At 39.7% G+C, this 22060-nt stretch overlaps 13 protein-coding genes across 13 annotated transcripts; 5 read left to right on the forward strand and 8 right to left on the reverse strand.

Annotated features, from left to right (window-relative positions):
- Positions 1 to 399: 399 nt before the first annotated feature.
- On the reverse strand, positions 400 to 1480 carry LOC132564351 ((R,R)-butanediol dehydrogenase-like; the record flags this gene model as incomplete). Its single annotated transcript, XM_060229006.1, has 1 exon — positions 400 to 1480. A coding segment is annotated over exon 1 (1081 nt), but the record flags the coding sequence as incomplete, so codon positions are not given.
- A 47-nt stretch (positions 1481 to 1527) lies between these two features.
- LOC132564353 (serine palmitoyltransferase-like) lies at positions 1528 to 2730 on the reverse strand. Its single transcript, XM_060229007.1, has one exon. The coding sequence runs from the start codon at positions 2728 to 2730 to the stop codon at positions 1528 to 1530; it is 1203 nt and encodes a 400-aa protein (XP_060084990.1).
- Positions 2731 to 4654: 1924 nt separating this feature from the next.
- On the reverse strand, positions 4655 to 6328 carry LOC132564354 (putative long-chain-fatty-acid--CoA ligase). Its single transcript, XM_060229008.1, has one exon. It carries the CDS (start codon positions 6326 to 6328, stop codon positions 4655 to 4657), a length of 1674 nt encoding a protein of 557 aa, XP_060084991.1.
- A 730-nt stretch (positions 6329 to 7058) lies between these two features.
- Positions 7059 to 8561, forward strand: LOC132564355 (sensor histidine kinase GacS-like). The gene has a single exon (XM_060229009.1). The coding sequence runs from the start codon at positions 7059 to 7061 to the stop codon at positions 8559 to 8561; it is 1503 nt and encodes a 500-aa protein (XP_060084992.1).
- An 87-nt stretch (positions 8562 to 8648) lies between these two features.
- LOC132564356 (tryptophan--tRNA ligase-like) lies at positions 8649 to 9653 on the forward strand. The gene has a single exon (XM_060229011.1). The coding sequence runs from the start codon at positions 8649 to 8651 to the stop codon at positions 9651 to 9653; it is 1005 nt and encodes a 334-aa protein (XP_060084994.1).
- A 28-nt stretch (positions 9654 to 9681) lies between these two features.
- Positions 9682 to 10497, reverse strand: LOC132564357 (flavin-dependent thymidylate synthase-like). Its single transcript, XM_060229012.1, has one exon. The coding sequence runs from the start codon at positions 10495 to 10497 to the stop codon at positions 9682 to 9684; it is 816 nt and encodes a 271-aa protein (XP_060084995.1).
- Positions 10498 to 10658: 161 nt separating this feature from the next.
- Positions 10659 to 11558, reverse strand: LOC132564358 (probable diguanylate cyclase DgcC). Its single transcript, XM_060229013.1, has one exon. It carries the CDS (start codon positions 11556 to 11558, stop codon positions 10659 to 10661), a length of 900 nt encoding a protein of 299 aa, XP_060084996.1.
- A 197-nt stretch (positions 11559 to 11755) lies between these two features.
- LOC132564359 (glutathione reductase, mitochondrial-like) lies at positions 11756 to 13108 on the reverse strand. The gene is made up of 2 exons (XM_060229014.1): positions 12424 to 13108; positions 11756 to 12291 (listed from the first exon to the last, which is right to left on the reverse strand). The coding sequence occupies exons 1-2, from the start codon at positions 13106 to 13108 to the stop codon at positions 11756 to 11758; spliced, it is 1221 nt and encodes a 406-aa protein (XP_060084997.1).
- A 2986-nt stretch (positions 13109 to 16094) lies between these two features.
- LOC132564360 (D-3-phosphoglycerate dehydrogenase-like) lies at positions 16095 to 17690 on the reverse strand. Its single transcript, XM_060229015.1, has one exon. It carries the CDS (start codon positions 17688 to 17690, stop codon positions 16095 to 16097), a length of 1596 nt encoding a protein of 531 aa, XP_060084998.1.
- A 6-nt stretch (positions 17691 to 17696) lies between these two features.
- LOC132564361 (serine-pyruvate aminotransferase-like) lies at positions 17697 to 18794 on the reverse strand. Its single transcript, XM_060229016.1, has one exon. The coding sequence runs from the start codon at positions 18792 to 18794 to the stop codon at positions 17697 to 17699; it is 1098 nt and encodes a 365-aa protein (XP_060084999.1).
- A 347-nt stretch (positions 18795 to 19141) lies between these two features.
- Positions 19142 to 20443, forward strand: LOC132564362 (UDP-N-acetylmuramate--L-alanyl-gamma-D-glutamyl-meso-2,6-diaminoheptandioate ligase-like). The gene has a single exon (XM_060229017.1). It carries the CDS (start codon positions 19142 to 19144, stop codon positions 20441 to 20443), a length of 1302 nt encoding a protein of 433 aa, XP_060085000.1.
- Positions 20440 to 21441, forward strand: LOC132564365 (glycerol-3-phosphate dehydrogenase [NAD(P)+]-like). Its single transcript, XM_060229018.1, has one exon. It carries the CDS (start codon positions 20440 to 20442, stop codon positions 21439 to 21441), a length of 1002 nt encoding a protein of 333 aa, XP_060085001.1.
- Positions 21442 to 21533: 92 nt separating this feature from the next.
- On the forward strand, positions 21534 to 21968 carry LOC132564366 (single-stranded DNA-binding protein-like). The gene has a single exon (XM_060229019.1). The coding sequence runs from the start codon at positions 21534 to 21536 to the stop codon at positions 21966 to 21968; it is 435 nt and encodes a 144-aa protein (XP_060085002.1).
- Positions 21969 to 22060: the final 92 nt, after the last annotated feature.

Raw genomic sequence — 22060 nt, forward strand, 5'->3', positions numbered from 1 at the left:
GTTTAACTGCAGATGGTCGGGTACTTCATTGTCTGTTTGATCAACAAGGTATTTCGGTACGCGACACACTCCGTTCTGGAGATTTGGAAATGGTAGAACAGTTATTACGTCAACATTTTTCTACTAAGGGCATTGGTTATCTAGCACAACAGAAACGGTCTGACTTTGTGCCCATGGACCATATGCATCAGGTGGGTGGGTAGAGTTTTCGCAATTTGTCAGTAAAGAAGATGTCTGTTGCTATTATGAGTTTATTTTGTTGGCTGCTTTATCAAGTTTTGTCATAATCAAAAACAACTTTAATGGCACCGGATTGTTTATTTACAGCGGTTTGAACAGCTTCTTTCCAACGGTTTAGGGGAAAACGGTGGGTAATAAAACCTTCTGTTGTAAGTTTACCTTCACGGATAAATTTAGCGGTAAGGTCATAGGTTGATATTGTTTGTCCTTGCCATTGTTCAGCACCATGGGCAATTTCACCAATGAGATCTATTTCTTCATGCCAAATTGGTGTTAGATCAGCTTTGACTCGATGTAGGTGGACTCCTACAAGCATAACCGTTCCACCTGAGCGTGCTAATCGTAAGCTTTGTTCAATTGTCGTATCTGTACCAACACAATCATAGACGATATCAAATCCTCCGAGTGCTGTTTTATTATCAAAATCCCCTTGATAGTTTTTTGCGCCAGCTACCTGTTTAGCTGTTTCAAATAGATTGGTATTCGCGATGTGTGCTCCCCAGGATTTTGCTAAGTTTTTTTGTTGTGGGTAGCGAGCCGCTGCATAGACATTACAGGTTGGTTCTATCGCTTTAACTGCTTGAATAATGCCTAAGCCGATAATGCCACAGCCTATGACCAAAACATTTTGGTTTTTTTTGGGTTGTTTTCGTAGTACTGCTCTTACGCTACAAGCTAAAGGTTCGATGAGAGCTACTTGATCGTCTGTTAGATCTGTTGGTGCTTTCCAAACTTCAGTTTCATGGCAGCTATAACCATCACCCCAACCACCGCCAATGCCGGGTATACCTCCGTCTTCACAACGGTTGAGGCAGAGGCAATAATTTCCTGTCTCGCAATGTCTGCAGAGAGGTTCTATTTCTTTGCTGTGGCAGGTTGAACCCATAAAGCGTGATTTCATTAGGACACGGTCACCGACAGCTAATGTTGAAACACCGGGGCCAATTTCTGTAACTTCACTACAGACTTCATGGCCAAGATAGATACGGTCATTTGCAGGAAGTGCAGCGGGGTGTACTTTTGGGTCAACATCGACAAAAAGTAAATGTATATCGCTGGCGCAGATGCCACAGACTCGGTTTTTGACTTTGATACCTCGGGGACCAGGTAGGTTTGGTTCGGGTAAGTCTTGGTAAGCAATCGGTGCTATTGGTGTATAAATTGCACCTTGCCAAATTTTTTTTAGAGCTAATGTTGCAATAATTTTAGGGAGATTTTTTTCGAAATAAATAGAACGCATGATGATACCTGTTTAACAACTAATTTTTTATAGCATATCATCTATGTTTAATTGGTCTTTTGTGGCATAAAATAGGACCAATCTTCTTTATCTGCGACTGGTAAATTGTCAGGGTCAAATTTAGGGATGCTATAGCGTTTATAGATTATTGAGAAAGCATCTAAAGCTTTGTCTAAATGTTCTTTTGTGTGGGTTGGCATAACGCTGGTACGAATCAGTGATTGTCCACAAGGAACCACGGGGTAAGGGACTGGAATAGCAAAGACACCCATATCTAGTAGATCTCGAGCGATACGAAATGCTAGGGATTCAGAGCCAATCATTGTTGGTATGATTTGACTAACAGAATCCATAGTATAGTAGCCAATTTCGTCTAGTCCCTGCTTCCAGTAACGGGCATTCTCTCGAATTTTTGGTAAAATTTCGTCCGCTTCTTTTTGCATAACTTGTAAAGCTGCAAGGGCAGCGGCTGCAGATGCTGGAGGTAGGCCTGCTGTAAAAATGAGTGAACGTGTTTTATGTCGTAAATAATCAATAACCATTTTTTCACCAGCAACAAATCCACCGACACTAGCTAATGCTTTACTAAATGTGCCAAAGAGTAAGTCGACATCTTGTTGAACGCCTTGTTCAAAGATAGTTCCCCTACCTTGAGGTCCAAATACGCCAATGCCATGGGCATCGTCAACGTATAGCCGAAAACCGTATTGTCGCCGTAAAGCCGCAAATTCTTTTAGCTTGGCGATACGGCCAGTCATCGAAAAGACGGCATCAATGACGACGAGAGCATTTGACCAATTTTCTTGTTTGCTGAGCTGTTTTTCTAAATCGTCAGGATCTTCGAAAAGGCGGACTTCGCAAGGTGCTAGACGGGCGCCATCAATTAGGCTTGCATGATTTTCTTTTTCAGAAAAAATAATAGCATCTTGATGTTTTCCAAGGGTGTCCAAAACACCTATATTGGCGAGAAAGGCTGCACTAAATACGAGTGCTTGTTCATAGCCGAAGAAATTAGCTAGATTTTCTTCTAATTTTAGATGAAGTTTGAGGTTACCATTTAAGAAACGTGACCCTGTACAGCTAGTACCGAAGTCATTAATAGCTTGCTTGGCAGCAGCTAGGACTTTAGGATGGTGTGTAAGCCCTAGATAGTTATTGGAGCCAAGCATAATAATATCTTTACCTTCTAGCTGAACGACACTTCCTTCTGAAGATTCAAGAGGATGAAAGAAAGGATAGATGCCAGCCATCCGAGCAAAATTAGGTTCTAAATAGTTATAACAAGGTTGAAATATATCCATTTTATGTATTCACTTTTGTGTTGAGGTGTTGAGTTTGTTGATGCTGAATAGAATATCTATAGAGCTTGATTGACTATGAGGCTAGTATAGTGAAATTGATTATTGTGTATCAACTTGTAGACACGAAATTGGTAAGGCCAATTTGGCAGTGTTTTTAACTTGATAATCTATGCATAACTTTATAAAGGAGAAGTAATTCTATGCCTTTTCAGTGGCGACCCGATGGTGACTATGTTAAAGATTTACCCCGTTTACGTCGTATTATGCCTGTTATTATGCGAGGTAGAAACGAGTCTGCTGTTTTTTGGGAGCAAAAAATTAATGTGACAAAAACGGATGCTTTTATCAAAGCCTATAATGAAAAAACAGGTCGAAGAGTAACGTATCATCATCTTTGTATTTGGGCTTTTGTATTTGGAGCTACCAAATGTCCACGCATAAATCGTTTTGTAGCAGGTGGTCGTGTTTTTCAACGGCGTGGTATTTGGGTTTCTTTTTCTGGAAAAAAAGCAAAAACGGATCAGCATCCCCTGGTTACTGTCAAGCGTGAATTTAGTGCAAATTGGCCCTTTGATAAGTTTATTGACACTGTTGATGGTGATGTTAGCTTTGCTCGAAGTGACCAAGAATCTAAAGTCGATAAGGAATTAAAGCTCTTTTTTCGGTTGCCGACCATTGTTTTATGGTTGTTTGGTTGGTTAATTAAGGTTTTAGATATGTTTAATCTTTTGCCTGGCTTTTTTATTCGTACTGATCCCTTATTTGCGAGTGCTTTTATTGCCAATCTAGGTAGTTTAAATATGGATGCGGCTTACCATCATTTATATGAGTATGGCAATATACCCTTATTTTGCGTGATGGGTAAGCGTAAATTAGAACCAATAGTTAATCAAGAGACAGGTGAGATTTCTGTGCAGTCTATCGTGACAGTTAAATGGCTGTTTGATGAACGTATTGAGGATGGTCTTTATATGGCACGTGCACTGGATGTTTTTAAGGATTATTTTGAAAACCCTGAGCAGTATGTTCAAATTACACCAGGTCAGGAGACAATCTTGTGAGTGATATTAAACCATTGTTAACGTTACAAACGTACGAACTTGTTTTTCCTGAACATGCAAATCAGAATGGTGCAGCTTTTGGTGGTTTTGTTCTTGGGCTTATGGACAAAGGTGGTTGTTATGCTGCTGCTAAATTTGCGGGTAAGCCTGTTGTTACGGTTGCTGTTAGTGAAGTGCAATTTAAGGTACCGATTCGAGTCGGTGATTTAGTCGAAGTTGTTGCAAAGGTTATTGGTTCAGGCCGTACATCGATATCTGTACAGGTTGAAGTTTATCGTGAAAAGTTTGGACAAGCTGATCAACAACGTATGTTGGCTACGTTAGGGCATTTGACATTTGTTGCTGTTGATGAGACAGGTCAGCCCACAAAACTTGAGTAGTATTTTATGATGTGGTTTCAACAACGTATTACTTTAGCACCAAAGATACGAGGGTTTCATTTAGTTACAGGTGAAATTGAGCAGCAGCTACCAGAGTTACAGAAGATCCAGCTTGGTATTGCCAATTTATTTATCTTGCATACTTCAGCAGCACTCACTATTAATGAAAATGCGAGTCCAGATGTTTTGCAAGATTTAGAAAAAGATTTTGATCGGCTCGTTCCTGAGGGAACATCTTACTACCGGCATACACAAGAAGGTTTAGATGATATGCCTGCACATACCAAAGCATCACTTGCTTCAACGTCGCTTACAATACCTATCAGAAATGGACAGTTTTATTTTGGTATGTGGCAAGGTATTTATTTGTGTGAATTTCGTAACAAAGGTGGTCCTAGAAGTCTTGTGATTACTTTGTTTGGTACATAGTTTTTAAGATTCCCAAATAATTTTTTCTTTAGATGAATACCAACTATCTAGTTTTGGAGCGTAAGTATCTTCTAAAATATTGCGTTTGATTTTCATTGTTGGTGTTAAAAAACCATTTTCAATTTGCCATTCATCTTGGACAATAACCATAAATTGTAACTTTTCATGAGGTTCAACTTCTTGGTTTACTTGATAAAAAAGCTGTGTCAATGTTTCCGTCAATTGTTGTTTAATATCTGATTCCTGGACGCGCCCACGCCATTGATCAGATAGCATCACAAGTGCATAACAGGCTGGATAGCCAGAGCCCGCAACACAAGATTGCTCGATATGGGGATCGGCGTTAATTAGGTTTTCAATGGGAGCCGGTGCTACATATTTACCTTTGCTGGTCTTAAATAGTTCTTTTACTCGGCCTGTAATACGTAAACGTCCTTGAGTATCAATCTCTCCACGGTCTCCAGTTTTTAAGAAGCCATCTTTTGTAAAAGATGCCTGAGAAATTTCGGGCATCTTGTAGTAGCCTGTCATATCGGCAGGGCTTTTTACAAGGATTTCTCCTTCATCACTAATTTTGTGTTCAACGCCAGGTAGTGTATTTCCTACATAACCTATGCGTGTTTTTCCTGGTAGGTTTGCATGGGAATACGCAAAATTTTCAGACATGCCATAGGCTTCTAAAAGTTCAAGTCCAAGTTTACGGTACCAGTTAATCAGATCTGGTGGGATCGGTGCAGAGCCGCTAATTGCTAGACGACAGGCGTCGAGACCCAGCCCTTTGAGAACCTTCTTTTTAATAATATTATTTAATACGGGAATTTTGAGTAAACGATCTAATTTTTTTGCAGGCATTTTTTTGAAAACACCGAGTTGAAATTTTAACCATAGTCTAGGTACGGAGTGAAAAAGTGTTGGACGTGCTCGTTGTAGATCGCGAATAAAAGTATCTAGAGATTCAGCGAAAAAGAGTTGTGTACTGTTATATAAAGAGCCAATTTCTACGACCGCACGTTCGAATACGTGTGCTAGTGGTAAATAAGATAGTTGACGATCTGTTTTTGCAAGTTGGAAAATTTCTTCGATTCCTAATGCTGCTACTGCTAGATTATGAAAACTATGTACAACTCCTTTTGGTGTGCCGGTACTGCCAGAGGTATAAACAATGATAGCCGTTTCGTTGGCGTCTCGTTTAGGGTTTTCTTCTATAGGGTTAGTTTCAGCAATAATCGTATCCCAGGTTGGGTAGTCATTTGGCGGACTTGATGGATAAGAGACCATTGGTAGCCCTTCAGGTACGCCAGGCTTCATATCTTGCCAGGTGTCTAATTTTCCAACAAAGAGTAATTTTGCTTCGCAGTGTGTCAGAATATAATTGACAGTTTCAGCATTCAGTGTTGGGTAAATTGCTACAGATGTGTGACCTGCCATCCAAATTGCTAAATCTGTCATGATAAAATGGGCACAGTTTTTTGATAGAATTGCGATATTACTACCTGGTTCAAAATTGAAGGATTTGATATAAGCGGCAATGCGTTTTGCTTCATCTATGGTTTGAGACCAGGTATATTCTTTAACAATTCCTTCGCCCATAGGCTGAGTCATATAGACCCTGTTGGGTTGTGTTGTTGACCACTGAAAAGCACGTTCTAGGGGTAAAATGTTTGTGTTAGCTCTCATGCTTATAAACTCCGAAATATATGATAGTTTGATGTTTTAGAGTCATTATTCTACTCGAAAAAATATAGAGAACAATTATACTATTATTTTTTAGAATTTCTATTTATGATAACTAGTTCCAGGTTTGGTTGTGTCTACAACTATTTAGATACCTTAGCAGTTTTTTTGGGCAGTTCTATTTAGGCTATTCATTATGTTGATGAAGTTACAATTCAGGATGGTTTTTTTATGGCTAGGCATAGGTGTTAGCTATATCTTGTTTGTTATTTCTTATGAAAGAATTACATTGAAGCATGTTGAATTAGAGACGCACAAATATGCTGAAATGTTAGGTATGCATGTCTGGAATTATGATATGAATGCAGTTCAAAATTTTTTAGAAATTATTGTACGTGCTTCCGAGTATGAAAAAATTGATATCTATAATATAGACGAATCTTTACTTAAACAAAGTGAAGAGATCAAGCGTTCTGGTGTTTTGGACAAATTGTTTTGTTCTTTAGGTCTTATTCGTACCATTGAAATACAGTCACCATTAGTATATCGAAATAACAATATTGGTCAGTTGAGACTGTATTGGTTGAATAAAAATATTTATCATTATTTACGCATTTTAATTGTTATTATTTTACTTGTTGGCTTAGTACAGTACGCCGTAAGTGTATCTGAACATAAACGAGCATTGCAAGAGCGCCGACGTATCGAACAAGTTTTACGAGACTCCGAGGCAATGTGGCGATCTCGTGTTACTGAAGCACCAGAGATGATTATAGAGATTAGTTTAGACTTTGAGGTTCTCTATATTAACCAGACAGATCTTTTATTTTTACCTGCAGAGGTATTGCTTGGACGCAATATCTTGGATTTTATACCAGAACCATTTCAGGATAAGGTTTTAAAGGTTGCTGAAATTATTACTACAACTCTTAAACCGCAGTCTGTAGAAATAGAGATCATCAGTCCAAAAACAGGTGAAATACGGACTTTTTCGGCGCGAGCACGTCCGATTCTTCAAGATGGAGAAGTTGTATCATTAACCGGTGTCGCAACAGATATTACTGAACGTAAACAGACAGAAGAGGCGTTACAACGGGCAAAGTATGAGGCAGATCAAGCCAACCGCCTTAAAACAGAATTTTTAGCCAACATGAGTCATGAAATTCGAACTCCATTGAATGTTATTCTTGGGTATACGTCATTAGTAGAACAATATACACAACAATATTTATCAAAGGAACGAATTGCTTATTTTGAACATATTCGTCATGCCTCAAGGCGTCTTCTGGATACGATACAGAAAATTATTGATATATCACGGTTTCATATTGAAGATTTTCCCTTTGAAAAACAGCCAATTTGTTTAAATCAGGCGTTGAGTGAATGTGTTGATGAGCTGCAGGTTTTGGCAGATCAAAAAAACTTAACATTAGAATATGAAAAGTTAGAGCAAGATTTATGGGTTCAATTTGATCCGTATGCATTGCCTCAGGTGTTAACTAATGTTATTGAGAACGCTATTAAATATACAGACTCTGGATTTATTTCTATCAAATTAGCTGCGACGTCGAATCAGGTAAATTTGAATGTTACTGATACAGGTATAGGTATTAGTGATACTTATTTACCACATATTTTTGACGAGTTTTCACAAGAAGAAGTCGGTTATGGTCGTGCATATGAGGGGACCGGCCTTGGCATGGCTTTAGTAAAAAAGTTTATTGATTTAGGTAATGGTGAACTTCGTATTCGTAGTGAGAAAGGTACTGGTACAACAGTTACCATTAACTTACCACGATATATTCCAGATGCTATAGTGGAACAAACTGTTCAGCCTGTAATACCTCAAGATCAAGAAGAAGAAAAAATAGTTGACCGTCCAACGATTTTAGTTGTAGAAGATGATCTTTCAACACAGGAATTTATGCAGACAGTATTACAAGATCAATGTAATGTTTTGATAGCAGATAGTCGGTCAGAGGTTGAAGCTGTTTTAGCAAGAGAGTGCCCGGAACTTATTTTTTTAGATTTATCATTACGTGAAGGGGAAGATGGTGCTGAACTTGTTCGTCGTTTACGTCAGCAGGACGACTTGAGGACACTTCCTATTATTGCTCTTAGTGCTCATGCAATGGATATTGATCGTGAGCGTGCTCTTGCAGCGGGTTGTGATGATTATCTTGTCAAGCCATGTTCATTAGATAAATTGTTGTCAATGATTAGACAATATACGTAAGTAAGTCGGTTTTTTTGCTGTTTGCTAAAATTAAGTTTCTAATAAATCCCTATTATTGATTTTGATAAAGAGTTATTTAAAAGTTATATGACGACAGAACAAACTAAAATTGTACTAACAGGTATTAAACCGTCTGGAGAATTGCACTTAGGTAATTATTTAGGTGCTATAGAGCCGGCTTTAGCTGAAGTTACTCAGCACCGAGGTTTTTATTTTATTGCAGATTACCATGCTTTGACGACTGTCCGAGACCCTATACGTTTTGAGCAGCAGATTTATGAACTTGCAGCTGCTTGGTTGGCATTAGGTCTAAATCCTGATCAAGTTGTTTTTTATCGACAGTCACAGGTCTCAGAAATTTTTGAGTTATTTTGGATTCTTGCTTGTGTAACACCAAAGGGAATGTTAAACCGGGCCCATGCTTACAAGGCAGCTATGGAGCAAAATCAGAGTCTCGGTCAGGATGTTGATTTTAATGTTCAGGCAGGTTTGTATAATTATCCGATATTGATGGCTGCTGATATATTGGCGTTTGATACAGATATTGTTCCTGTTGGCCAGGACCAGAAGCAACATCTTGAAATGGCACGTGATATGGCTAATTCTATCAATGCTATATATGGTCCTGTTTTAAAGCTACCTGAAGCCAAGATTCGTGAACAGGTTAAAACGGTACCTGGTATTGATGGACAGAAGATGAGTAAATCTTATGATAATGTCATCCCTATTTTTGCATCAGGTAAGACGTTACGTAAACGTATTATGTCAATTGTGACAGATTCTAAGGGGCTTGAAGAATCCAAAGATCCAGATAGTTGTAATTTATTTGCTATTTACCGTTATTTTGCTGATCCAGAAGCAGTCCAGGCAACACGTCAGAAGTATCTTGATGGTGGTTTAGGGTATGGTTACTTAAAACAGGAACTTTTTGAGCTGTTGGAGTTTCGCTTTAAAGATCAGCGTGATTATTATTATGAATTGTTGGCAGATAAATCTAAGCTTGACCAGATTCTTGCCCAGGGAGCAGAAGAGGCAAGGGCTATGGCGATACCTGTTCTAAAACGAGTTAGAAAAGCTATTGGCATTATTTAAAAGTAATCTAAAAAAGTAAGGATGTAGATTAGTTTTTCCAAGGAATTGGTAAACCTAAATGTATAAATTTTTCTTCCAACTCTCGGCGTTCACGATTACGTTTTAGACCTTTTTCTCCATAGCTGAGTAAGCCTATTTCTTTTGCACGCTGGATTCCTGCTTCTGGACCAGCTGTTAAAGTTGCTTGTAGGATTTCTGTTTCAAGTTGAGAGAATTGGGTTGCATGGTAGCGATAGTCAAGAAAGGCTTCCCAGGCGATGGGGCACCATTTTTTGACAATTTCTTCGCCTATTGTCTTTGCGTAACAACGAATTTCATACTGTGCATGGTCATCCATACGTAAGCGCAAAAAATGGAACAAGTTATGTAAGTTGACTTTCCAATAGGCTTCTGTATACGTTGAGAGTGGTAAATCTTTACGTGCTTGTTCTCTGGCAATGCCGTTATCTAATCGTTCATTGTATACATCAACGGCAAGTGTTTGAAGTTCTTGTTCCCGTTGGCTTAATGTATTGCCTATTTTAGTGTCGATATTACCTGAACTTCCCTGATTATTATCTGTTGACTGTAAACGCCAAGAATCTTTAGCAGTACGTTGAGTGGAGTCTATAGCCTCTGAGTATCGTGTCGAATACTCGTTAACACTTGCTGTGCGATGCCGGATCCATTGGCGCCAGATATCCATTGGAACTCTTACATGCAATTTGATTTCGCACATTTCGAAAGGTGTAGAGTGCCAGTGTCGCATTAAATATCTTATTAGTCCGCGGTCTTTATTGACTTGTTTTGTACCAGAGCCATAAGAAATACGGGCTGCTTGGACGATCGAGGCATCTGAGCCCATATAGTCAATAACGCGTAAGAAACCGTCGTCTAAGACGTCAAAACGTTTTCCAAGAATACGATCTAATTCTGGGGCATTAACCCGCTCTAAGGTTTCTACTTGTGTATCCACTGGTCTTGGTCTAGTCTAATTTAAAGTTGATTGTTAGTAATATTGCTAGTTTAGTCTTTACGAACGGCTTTACGTTTACGTTTGTCTTGGTACATAGCCTCATCAGCTTCTTTGAGTAACTCTTGAATTGGACGGGAGCTTCCAGGTTCAAAACGTGAAAAGCCAATACTCATTTTAAGATCATAGTCGCGACGTTTCTGTGTATTATGCCGTGTTAGCATGGCTTGTAATCTGTCTCGTACGAGTTCTTCTGTCTGATCTTCTGTTTCCATTAGCAATGCTGCAAACTCATCACCGCCTAGTCGTGCGATAAGGTCTGTTGCACGAAATGTACGTTCAAGTACTGCACTTGCAGCAACAATGGCGTGATCACCTTCTGAATGGCCAAGAGTATCATTGATTTTTTTCAGTCCGTCAAGGTCAATAAATAGAATTAGCATGCTTCTTTTTGTACGTTCTGCTAGTGCTGCATATTCATGAGCTAGTGCATGAAAACCACGTTGGTTATAAAGGCCTGTTAATTCATCTTTTAATGTTCTTGTACGTATTTTATCTTGTAACTGCTGTCGTTCTATGGCGTAGTTAATAGAACGTGCAAGAGCAAATTGATCTGTTTTTCCTTTGATGAGATAGTCTTGAGCACCTTGGCGGACTGTTGTTAGAGCTAGTTCGTTGTCATCTACGCTTGTAAAGATAACAATAGGTAAATTGGTTGAACGCTCTTTAAGAGCTAAAAAGGTGTCAATACCACTGCTATCATCAAGCATCAGTTCAGATAAGACAAGATCAAAAGAATTTTTATCTATTGCTTCAAGGCCTTCTTTAAGGGTCAGGATGTGTTTTAAAGAGAAATGTCTTTCTAGCTGTTCTTTTAGCGTGTTTTGAACCCACTCTGTGGCGCGTTTAGACTGTTCAAGATAAAGGATATTGATGCGTGATCGTTGTATCATCTAAAAATTATTAATTGTCGTTATAGTATTTTGTCTAGTTAATAAAATTCTATGTAAAAGTCTATACTTACATATCCTGGCTATCGTTGCCAACTTTTGATATTTCGATATTTTGTAATACATTTACTTCTCTACAGTAAGATAGCAGAAATTGTATCATCAATAAATACGGTTGTTTATACTTTGTCTGAAAGTTGTTATTTTAGTGTGACAAATTCTTCAGCTGCTGTGGGGTGGATAGCCACCGTGTTATCAAAATCTGCTTTGGTTGCACCCATTTTGAGCGCGACTGCAAATCCTTGAATCATTTCGTCTGCACCTATGCCAATAACATGGATGCCTACAATTTTTTCTTGATCACCTACAACAATTAGTTTCATAACAGTAGTCGTTTTTCTCTCTGTTAATGCATGATAAAGGTTTGTAAATTGTGTTTGATACGTTTTGATATTTTGGATGCCGTATTGTTGCTGTGCTTCTTGTTCTGTAAAGCCAACCGTACCTATCGGAGGGTGGCTAAAGACGACAGTTGGAATATTGTTGTAATCAAGTTTTGCCTCGGGTTTGCTTCCAAATAAGCGGTCTGCGAGTTTACGACCTGCAGCAATAGCAACAGGTGTAAGGGCTAAGCGTCCCGTTACGTCTCCTACTGCGTAGATACCTGCTACTGTTGTATTTTGATATGCATCTGTTTGAATATGGCCTTTGTTATCAATATCTATACTAGTTTGTTCTAAGTTTAGATGTTGTGTATTGGGTTGACGTCCAACTGCCCAAAGAATGTTATCGAAGTCGTTTAACTCGTTATGATGATTACAAATAATAGATAGAGAGTTATCTGGTTGTTTTTGTAGTTTTTTTATACTTGTATTTTTGTAAAGCCGGGTGCCAGATTGTGTTAACATTTCTATCAATGCTTTCTGTAAGCTTATATCAAACTGACGTAATGGATACTCATGGCGTATGATTAGGTTCGTGTCCGTTCCTAAAGCAGTTAAGATGCCAGCAAGTTCAACAGCAATATAGCCAGCACCAATAATAGCTATACGTTTTGGTTGTTTTTCTAGCTTAAAAAAATCGTCTGATGTTAATCCTAAATGACTACCAGGAATATTAGGTTTCTGAGGCTTCCCACCCGTTGCTATCAGGATATGCTCGGCGTGAATGGTTGTATTATTTACACGTACTGTTTTATTGTCAGTAAAATGTGCCCAACCAGACAAGACTTCTATATTACTAGTGTCAAGGTTGCGTTTATAGATATTGTTTAAGTAGTGAATGTAGGTTTCTCGTTGTTGTTTGAGATGGAGCCAATTGATTGGTGATGGACTTATTTGGTCAAAACCATAATCTTTTGCGTCGTGTAGTGTCTCTGCGATTATAGCGCTATTCCACATGATTTTTTTTGGCACGCAGCCAACATTAACGCAGGTCCCACCAAGATGCTTGCCTTCAATAACAATTGTTTTTGCTCCTAAGGACGCAGCTTTACGTGCGGCGGCAATGCCCCCACTACCACCTCCTATAACAAGAAAATCACATGTTTTCATTAAAAGGCCTATAAATGTACGCCGATTTAGATAGCGATACTCAGTTTAAAAAGGTTTAAAGACGCCTAAGGCAATCAGGATCGAAAAGCCTACTAAAGATAGAGTAAACCATAAGCCTTTTAATGGTTGCTGGCTGTCACTTAAATTCTTTTGAGCTGTACGCAATGGTAACAAGGCAATAAAGAGCTCAAATAGTGTAATTAATAGTTTGGTATGGACAAATCCCATACGAGCGTAGGTTGGAGTTAGGAACGTTAACCAAAGCCCAGCACCGATTGTTAATGCTGCTCCGATAAAAAGTGTAATCCATAAGGCGCGAAGTTGAGTTGCTAATGTTGTACCAATGGCTGGTTGAAATAGTTTTTCTCGTCTTAAAAGGCCTGCAAGAGCTGTTTGGGCTCCCATCCATTGGGCAAAGCCGATAATGTGGATAAATAGTGCTAAGTCGCGCATAGGTTAACCTCCAAAAGGGTTCCAAGATAAAGCATTTTCTTGACGTCCGGGTCCAACAGATATGAGTGAAATTGGTACGCCTAAAGCTTCGGTGATTGTTTGGATATAAAGCTGTGCATTTTTTGGTAAGTCTTTGGGATGTTTGATCTCACGAATATCTTCTTGCCAGCCATCGAAATCACGATAAATAGGTTTTAGTTGTGAGAGCATATTTGGGTCTGATGGGAGTTCAGTGATTTGTCTACCATCAAGTTGGTAAGCTTCTGCAACTTTAATGGTTTTTAATCCACTTAAGACATCTAGTTTAGTAATTGCTAAGTGTGTGAACCCATTTAGCCTTACAGCTGTACGTAAAAGTGGTAAGTCAAGCCAACCACAACGGCGGGGACGTCCAGTTGTGGAACCAAATTCCGAGCCACGTTCTCGTAATGTTTGGCCAGCATCATCGTCAAGTTCTGTTGGGAAAGGTCCCGCTCCTACACGTGTTGTGTAAGCTTTAAAAATGCCAACAATATTATTTAGGCATGTTGGACCAACACCGCTACCAATAGCTGCATTTGCGGCAACGGTATTTGAACTTGTTACATAGGGATACGTTCCATGATCAACATCTAGAAATGTACCTTGGGCGCCCTCAAATAAAATCTTTTTAGTATCTTGGTTTGCTTGATAGATACGTTTAGAAACATTGTCAATGTAAGGTGCCAGTTGAATACCTTGTTCGACTAAAAGATCTATAATTTCTGTTAATGGAGGTAATTTATAATCTGTATCTCCTGTTACTGGTATTTGTCGAAATGTCGCAACTTGTTCAATTTTCTGTTTTAAACGTTTAGGATGACGGAGATCTTGAACATGGATGCCAAGACGCGCAACTTTGTCTTCGTAGGCAGGGCCAATACCTCGTCCCGTTGTTCCAATTTTTGCACTACCACGCCTGTATTCACGATAGCTGTCTAGATAACGATGATATGGCGTAATGATATGTGCACGATCGGAGATTTTAAGGCGGTTAGGTGTTACATCAATGCCTGCTGATTTTAGTTCCGTAATTTCTTGTAAAAGGATCGTTGGGTCCACGACAACGCCATTACCGATAAGGTTAAGTGTATCTGAGTGTAGAATACCGCTAGGAATGAGATGAACGACAAATGTTTTATCTTCAACGACGAGTGTATGGCCGGCATTATTACCACCTTGAAAGCGGACAACATAGTCTGCTTGAGAAGCAAAGATATCGACAATTTTTCCTTTTCCTTCATCTCCCCACTGGGCACCGATAATAACAGTATTAGTCATGATGATTAAGCTCTCTAGATTCTATTTTTTTGTTGGTAGTGGGGTCGATAATAATGGTTTGGCCGTTTTCTTCGATAGCGATACCGTCTAACCCGTGTGCAATTGCCCAAGATTTTGGGTCTTCAATCGTATTATCTATCGGTAATATTTGATCTTTAGTTATCTTTGGTATTGGTTCGGTACTTGCCCAAAGGATGCGCCTGCGATGTGGAAGAAACATTTTTCCGCTATCTGCAGCATCCATCAATGGGTCGAGATCTAGTGTGAATCCGATGGCATCGACTGATGCAGAAAAACGTCCATCATAGCGTCCACCACGTAGCCAAGGATCATGTTCTATACCTGAGCTTAGGCCAAAGAATATACCTGTGTAATATGAATAATCTGGGCGGCCAATTGGATCAATGACAACAGAAAGATTGTTGTTAAAGGTCTCCGTTTTTGTCATTAGATCAAGAATATATGTTTGAATTTGCTTTGGTAACTTTGTAATTTGGTGTTTGTCTTGGATTGTCAGTAATGGTAAGTCAGGATAAGCTGGATCGCCAACCTGTCGCCATAGGCTTAAGTTACGTGTATCTAGTGCTGTTTCTGCAGCCTCTGGATTTTTTAGATTAAGGACTTTTTTCCAGGTCGGGCGTAGTGCTGCATGGCCTACGATTAGTGTAGTTGGGCTACTAATTAATTGCTGGGTGAGTATTTCAATTAGGGCTAGAAGATCTTTTTCTGCGTATTCGCCGGGGCCAATCCATTCGACACCGGTTTGAATTTGTTCTTTTGCTCGTGTGCCAAGTGTACGGTTCATCCAAACACGCTCAATGTAATAGAGTTTAAATGGTGTTGGTAAGTGGTTGAGATCGGTATCAACAATTCTTCGTATTTGATTGGTAAGATCTTGTCTTAGCCCAAGCATGTTTCCTGTTTCAGATTCTTTGAAAGCAATTGCCTCTGAAGGTTGCAGTAGTTCGTCAAAAGGGACAAAAGTACTAGGCATAATACGCCGTGCTCCCCAGGATTCAAACGTATCTGTACATAAACGAAATATATCTGAGAGTCGTTCTGCACGGTTTAGAAGGTATTCTCTAGCACCTTTAGCGATTCTGGGATTGGTCATTTATGGGCTACAACTACTATTTAATGGTAGATATTTATACAAGTGTAATAATTTAATAAGAGAATTTTAGTATAGACAGTATTAACTCAGATTGATTAAACATTTTACTAGTAGTCTGGTTTATAGCAGAACTTGTCGTACTTCAATAATTTCATTTAGCTTTTTAAAGTCATCAAGTATTTTTTCGTTGATCATAGCATCTAGGGCAATAACTGTGAGTGCTAGTTTTTCTTTATTTGTGCGGCCTACGTTCATTTGCGCAATATTAACATCAGAATCGCCTAAAATGGTACCAATACGTCCGATAACACCGGGTTGGTCGCGGTTGGTTGCAAAAATTAATGGACCCTGTGCAATCAATGGTTCTAAGCGAAAATTATTAACACGGACAACACGAGGTTCATTGTTGCCGATGATAGCTCCTGTTGCACAGGTTTCGGTATTTTTGCCTTTAATGGTTATTTGTATACTAGATCTATAATCACTCGTTTGTGAACTTTTAGTTGTTTCTATGTTAATACCGCGAGCTTTTGCAATATTGCGTGAGTTAATATCATTGACTGGGTCTTCAATACCAAATGCTAATATTGCTGTAATCGCTTTTGAAACGATTGGAGATGTGTCTTGTATGGTATTTTCTCCACCAAATCGAACACAGATTTGTTCGACTGTATCGTCATGAAGTTGAGCTGCTAATGAACCTAATTTACTTCCTAGTTCTAAATAAGGTCCAAGGCTAGACAGAAGCTTACCGCTAATGCTAGGTGCATTTACGCCATTACAAATTTCACCCTTAATTAAAAAATCAACAATTTGTTGTGCGACATCGACAGCAACTTTTGTTTGTGCTTCTACTGTACTAGCACCAAGATGTGGTGTATAAATGACCTTTTCATTTATTAAAAGTGGATGATCTTTTGCTGGTGGTTCTTGTGCAAAAACATCTAGTGCAGCAGCAGCAATTTCACCATCTTTTAGTGCTTGGTCAAGGGCGTTTTCGTCAACGATACCACCACGTGCACAATTTATTAGAATTGCAGATGGCTTCATTGCTTTAAGCCGCTTTTGATTGATTAGGTGATGTGTTTTTTCATTGGACGGTACATGAAGCGTTAAAATGTCTGCACGGGTTATAACGTCATCAAGTTCAGCTAATTCAATGCCTAGCTGTTTCGCACGTTCTTCTGAAATAAATGGATCAAAGCCGAGAATGTTCATTTTGAGGCCAAGGGCACGTTCAACAACAAGAGAACCTATATTACCAAGTCCTGCTATACCTAGTGTTTTTCCTGATAATTCTGTACCGATAAAGCTTTTACGATCCCAGTGACCATTTTTAAGTTTGTTGTAGGCTTGGGGTATACGTCTGGCAGCAGCCATCATAAGTGCTATGGTATGTTCAGCCGTTGTGATAGCATTACCGTGTGGTGTATTCATTACAATAATACCATGTGCTGTTGCCGCTTCTAAGTCGACATTATCAACGCCAATACCGGCACGACCAATAGCTTTAAGTCTGGTGTTTTCTGTTAATAGATCTGCTGTAATTTTAGTACCGCTACGGATAATGACGGCATCTACTTGATTGAGTTGTTGCTTTAGAGCAGCTGTATCTAAGTCTGTTTCAACTAAGACGTCGATTGTGTCTATAGAATTCAGAATTGCTAGGCCAGCATTGCCTAAAGGGTCACTAACGAGAACTTTATGGTTTGTCATGTTGTCTTATCCTTTAGCATATCCTTCTTTTAGGATGTCCATTGCTGCTGCGGGGCCTCTACCAAAGTGAACGGGATGCCCAAGGCGATCTAGACCTAATTCTATAGCTGTTAGACCAGCAATAATATCAAATGTGTCAACGTAACCTAGATGCCCGATACGGATGATTTTTCCTTTAAGTTTTGCTTGGCCACCAGCGATGGTTACACCAACCGTATCTCGTAAATATTTGACAAGCGCGCCGCCATCGACACCATCTGGTACCCAAGCAGCTGTTACAGAGCGGCTGGGTGCTTGAGAATAGAGCTTTAGCCCAATAGCTTGTAAGCCTGACTGGGTAGCCTTTGCAAGACGTTGGTGGTGCTCGAATATGTTATCTAGACCAGTATTTAAAACGTTTGTTAATACTTCATGTAAACCATTGATGAGGCTAACAGGTGCTGTCCAGGCAGTTGTTCTTTGTTCTACTTGTGCTTTTTTTTCTTTACATAAATCGAGGTAGTAAGTACTTGTTTTTTGGTGTGATTCTGCACGTTGCCAGGCACGTTCACTTAATGAAATTGTTGCTAAACCAGGTGGTAATTGTAAGGCTTTTTGGCTACCACAGACTAGAGCATCTATACCCCATTCATCCATCTGTAGCGGAAAACAACCAACACCTGTTATGCCATCGACGCATAATAGAACCTGATTATGCTGTTGATGTATTATTTTTGCAAGTTCCTCAATCGGATGTTCGGTTGCTGTTGAGGTTTCTGAAGCTTGAACAAAAACAGCAACAATATCGGAGGTCTCAGCGAGTTTTTGTGACACAATCTTTGGGTCAACGGCTTCACCCCAAGGAACATCGATATTGATTGAAATGCCGCCATAAGCTGTAACTAATTCAGACCAACGTTCGCCAAATTTTCCTGCTCGTACAATGAGTGCCTTGTCATTGGGAGCAATAAGGTTTGCGACAACAGCTTCCATGCCTGCGGTGCCACTACCGCTGATCATGAGGACTGGTTGTTCGGTTTGGTATAGCTCTCGGAGCATACCTCCAGTTTCTGTTAGAACCTGACTAAATTGAGGTGTCCTATGATGAATTATGGGCTCAGCCATACGTAATAACACCCTTGGTGGAACAGGTGTTGGGCCAGGAGCAAGTAGTAATTGTTTTTTCACAGAGAACTTTCCTTAAGGCTTTTTAGGATAAGATATGTTTAGTTTGTGATCTGGATTGATTATTATTCCACAGATCAAAAGACCTTATTGTCAACATGATTATAAAGTTATAAAATTCTGTAAACAGCCTATTTTAGGAGTTTTTGTCTATATGGCTTTTCTTGGGGTCCCTTTGGAATGTATACTTTACGGTTTTGGAAGTCGTCTTGTCAATTGATCCTTATGCTATTGTACCGCTAAAGGCGGGGCTTAAAACTCATTTAATCGGTATTTGTGGAACCGGTATGAGTGCCCTTTGTCGCATCTTATTAGATTGGGGTTTAGAAGTTTACGGTAGTGATTTACGGATTGAGCCACCTGTGGGGCCAGCACTTGAATCTTGGGGAGTACCTGTTTCACTTGGTTATGAACAACAGACACTCGCTTTGGATACAGAGTTGGTGGTTGTTGGTAATGCGGTTACTGCTAGTAACGTAGTTGCGAAGGAAGCGCAATTACATGGTATGTCAGTTACACATATGCCTGCGTTATTAAATCGTCTACTAGGAACAACACGTCAACGTATCGTGATTACTGGGACTCATGGGAAAAGTACAACAAGTGCAATTGTTGCATGGTTGCTGAAGCAGGCAGACAAAGACCCTGGCTGGTTTATAGGTGCGACACCTGATTTTGGTCCTTCTGGTTGTCTTGGTAGCGGTCCTTTTGTGATTGAAGGTGATGAATATAATGCATCATTTTTTGACCGTGATGCAAAATTTTTTCATTATGCCCCTAATTTTTTGGGTATTACTAATGTTGAATTTGATCATGCTGATCTATATAAGGATCTAGCAGAGATTGAAGTGGCGTTTCGTAAATTATTACAAAGTATGCCTGTTGGAGGTGTTGTTGTTTTAGCTGACGATGCCAAACGTTTTTTGAATGATGTACCAGAGCATGTTGAAGGCTTTGTATTATCTGAGTGTGGCTTTTTATTGCAGGAATCAAATCGTGACGGTGTCGAATTTATGTTAGCTGGCCAACGTCTTTCCTTTCCTCTCCCGGGACACCACGAAGCGGTTGATGCAGCAATAGCAGCGTTGTTAGTCCATCGTATTGGTTTAGATTGGGAACAGATTAAAGCCGGTCTTGCAAGTTATCCTGGTTTGCGTTTACGTCAAGAGGTTTTGTTACATAAACCAGTACGTATTATTCGAGATTTTGGTCACCATCCAACGGAAGTGCGAGTGACTCTTGCAGGTTTACGTGATGCTTGGCCAGAGCAGCCGATTACCGTTGTTTTTGAACCACGCTCCTATACAAGTCGTACGGATCGTTTTCGTTTAGATTATGTAGATGCCTTTTCTGCTGCTGATCGTGTTTTGATTGCGCCGGTATATAACCCCTCTACCTTAAAAGAACCAGCGCTTAACACCTATGCATTAGCAGATGCCATTGGCAATCAGGCAACGGCTTTTGCAAAATATGAGATATTATGGGAAACCATTTGTTCTTTGGATAATCGTCAAGGTGTTGTTATCTTTTTTAGTAATGGCACGATGAATCAGTTTCCAGAGCGGTTTGTTGAGGAGGTTATGCGATGACACATCAGGTTGCAGTGTTGGGTTCGGGATCGTTTGGGATCTGTTTAGCTATTCTGGCAGCTCGGGCTGGTCATCGGACAATTTTGTGGGGGCGTAACCCAGACACAATGTTACACCTTGAAAGAACACGGTCTCATCCTATTCATTTGCCACAGGTCAAGCTGCCCGATTCTTTGGAAGTTACGTCAGATTTGGGTGATGTACTGCAGGTCGCTTGTTTAGTTCATGCTATTCCAGCACAACAGACTCGTATTTTTTGGCAAGATTTACAAGATGCAATTACTGTTGATACAAAACTATTATTAGCAACAAAAGGGTTTGAAGAAAATACAGGGTTACGACTAGATGAAGTATTTACAGATCTTTTTGGTGAACAATGGGTAGCTAGGCAGCTTGCAGTTTTAAGTGGGCCGACGTTTGCTGCAGAGCTTGCTCAGCAAATGCCTAGTGCAGCGGTCGTGGCTTCAAGGAATGAAGCTATAGCCACGTTTTGGCAACAGCTATTTTCAAGCGATAAATTAAGGCTTTATACGTCTAAGGATTTAATTGGTGTTCAGGTTGCCGGTGCTTTTAAAAATATTATTGCTATCGCAGCTGGCATTAGTGAGGCGATGCAAGTTGGGCTCAATGCACGAGCTGCTTTAATTACAAGAGGACTTGCTGAAATGATACGTTTTGGTGTTGCACAGGGTGCTGATCCTGCGACGTTTAGCGGGCTTGCAGGTTTAGGAGATCTTGTTTTGACGACGACGGGTCATTTAAGTCGTAATCGTCAGCTTGGGTATCGTATTGGTTTAGGCGAGTCCCCTAGTGATATTTTAGGGTCAGCAAAAGAAGTAACAGAAGGTGTTGCTACAACTGCAAGTGTTTACAGACGTGCTCAAGAAATGGGAGAGAGCCTTCCGATTACAGAACAGGTTTTTCAGATTCTTTTTTATGGTAAAGATCCAAAGCGGGCTGCTTTGGAATTTATGCAGCGAACATTAAGACCAGAATAAAATGACTAAAGTTGTAAACGATATATAATTTGCTTTATAAATTTTAAGTATCCTAAATTTAATGACATTAATATTTTTGAGGAGGTGAAACAATGAGTTTAAATAGAGTTACGTTGATAGGTAATCTTGGTGGAGATCCTGAAGTTAGAGTCACCCAGAGTGGAACGAAGGTTGCTAATTTACGTGTTGCTACTAACGAACGGTGGCAAGATCGAGATGGTAATACACAAGAGCATACGGAATGGCACCGTGTTGTTTTTTATAATAAATTGGCAGATATATGTGAGCAATATTTAGGTCGAGGTCGTCGAGTTTGTGTTGAGGGCAGTATTAGAACGAACAAATGGCAAGACCGAGATGGTAACGATCGTTATACGACTGAAATTCGTGGCCGTAATATGATTATGTTAGACGGACGTGGTGATGCAACAGCTTCTGGTGGTGGGTATCAGTCTGGTTCAACGAGTGATTTTAGCTCTACAGATGCGGGAACTGTTGATATTGGTGATGATGATATACCGTTTTAGATGTGGGTTGGGTTGATAGATGAAGAGGTTTTAGTATCTGGCTAAGACGTTTTTACATAGTATTTGTTGTTATCATCTCTATCGTTGGGGTG

This window comes from Ylistrum balloti, unplaced genomic scaffold (assembly GCF_031769215.1).
Source record: "Ylistrum balloti isolate Yb309-2 unplaced genomic scaffold, AGI_CSIRO_Ybal_v1 Utg372216, whole genome shotgun sequence".
Lineage (NCBI taxonomy): Eukaryota > Metazoa > Mollusca > Bivalvia > Pectinida > Pectinidae > Ylistrum > Ylistrum balloti.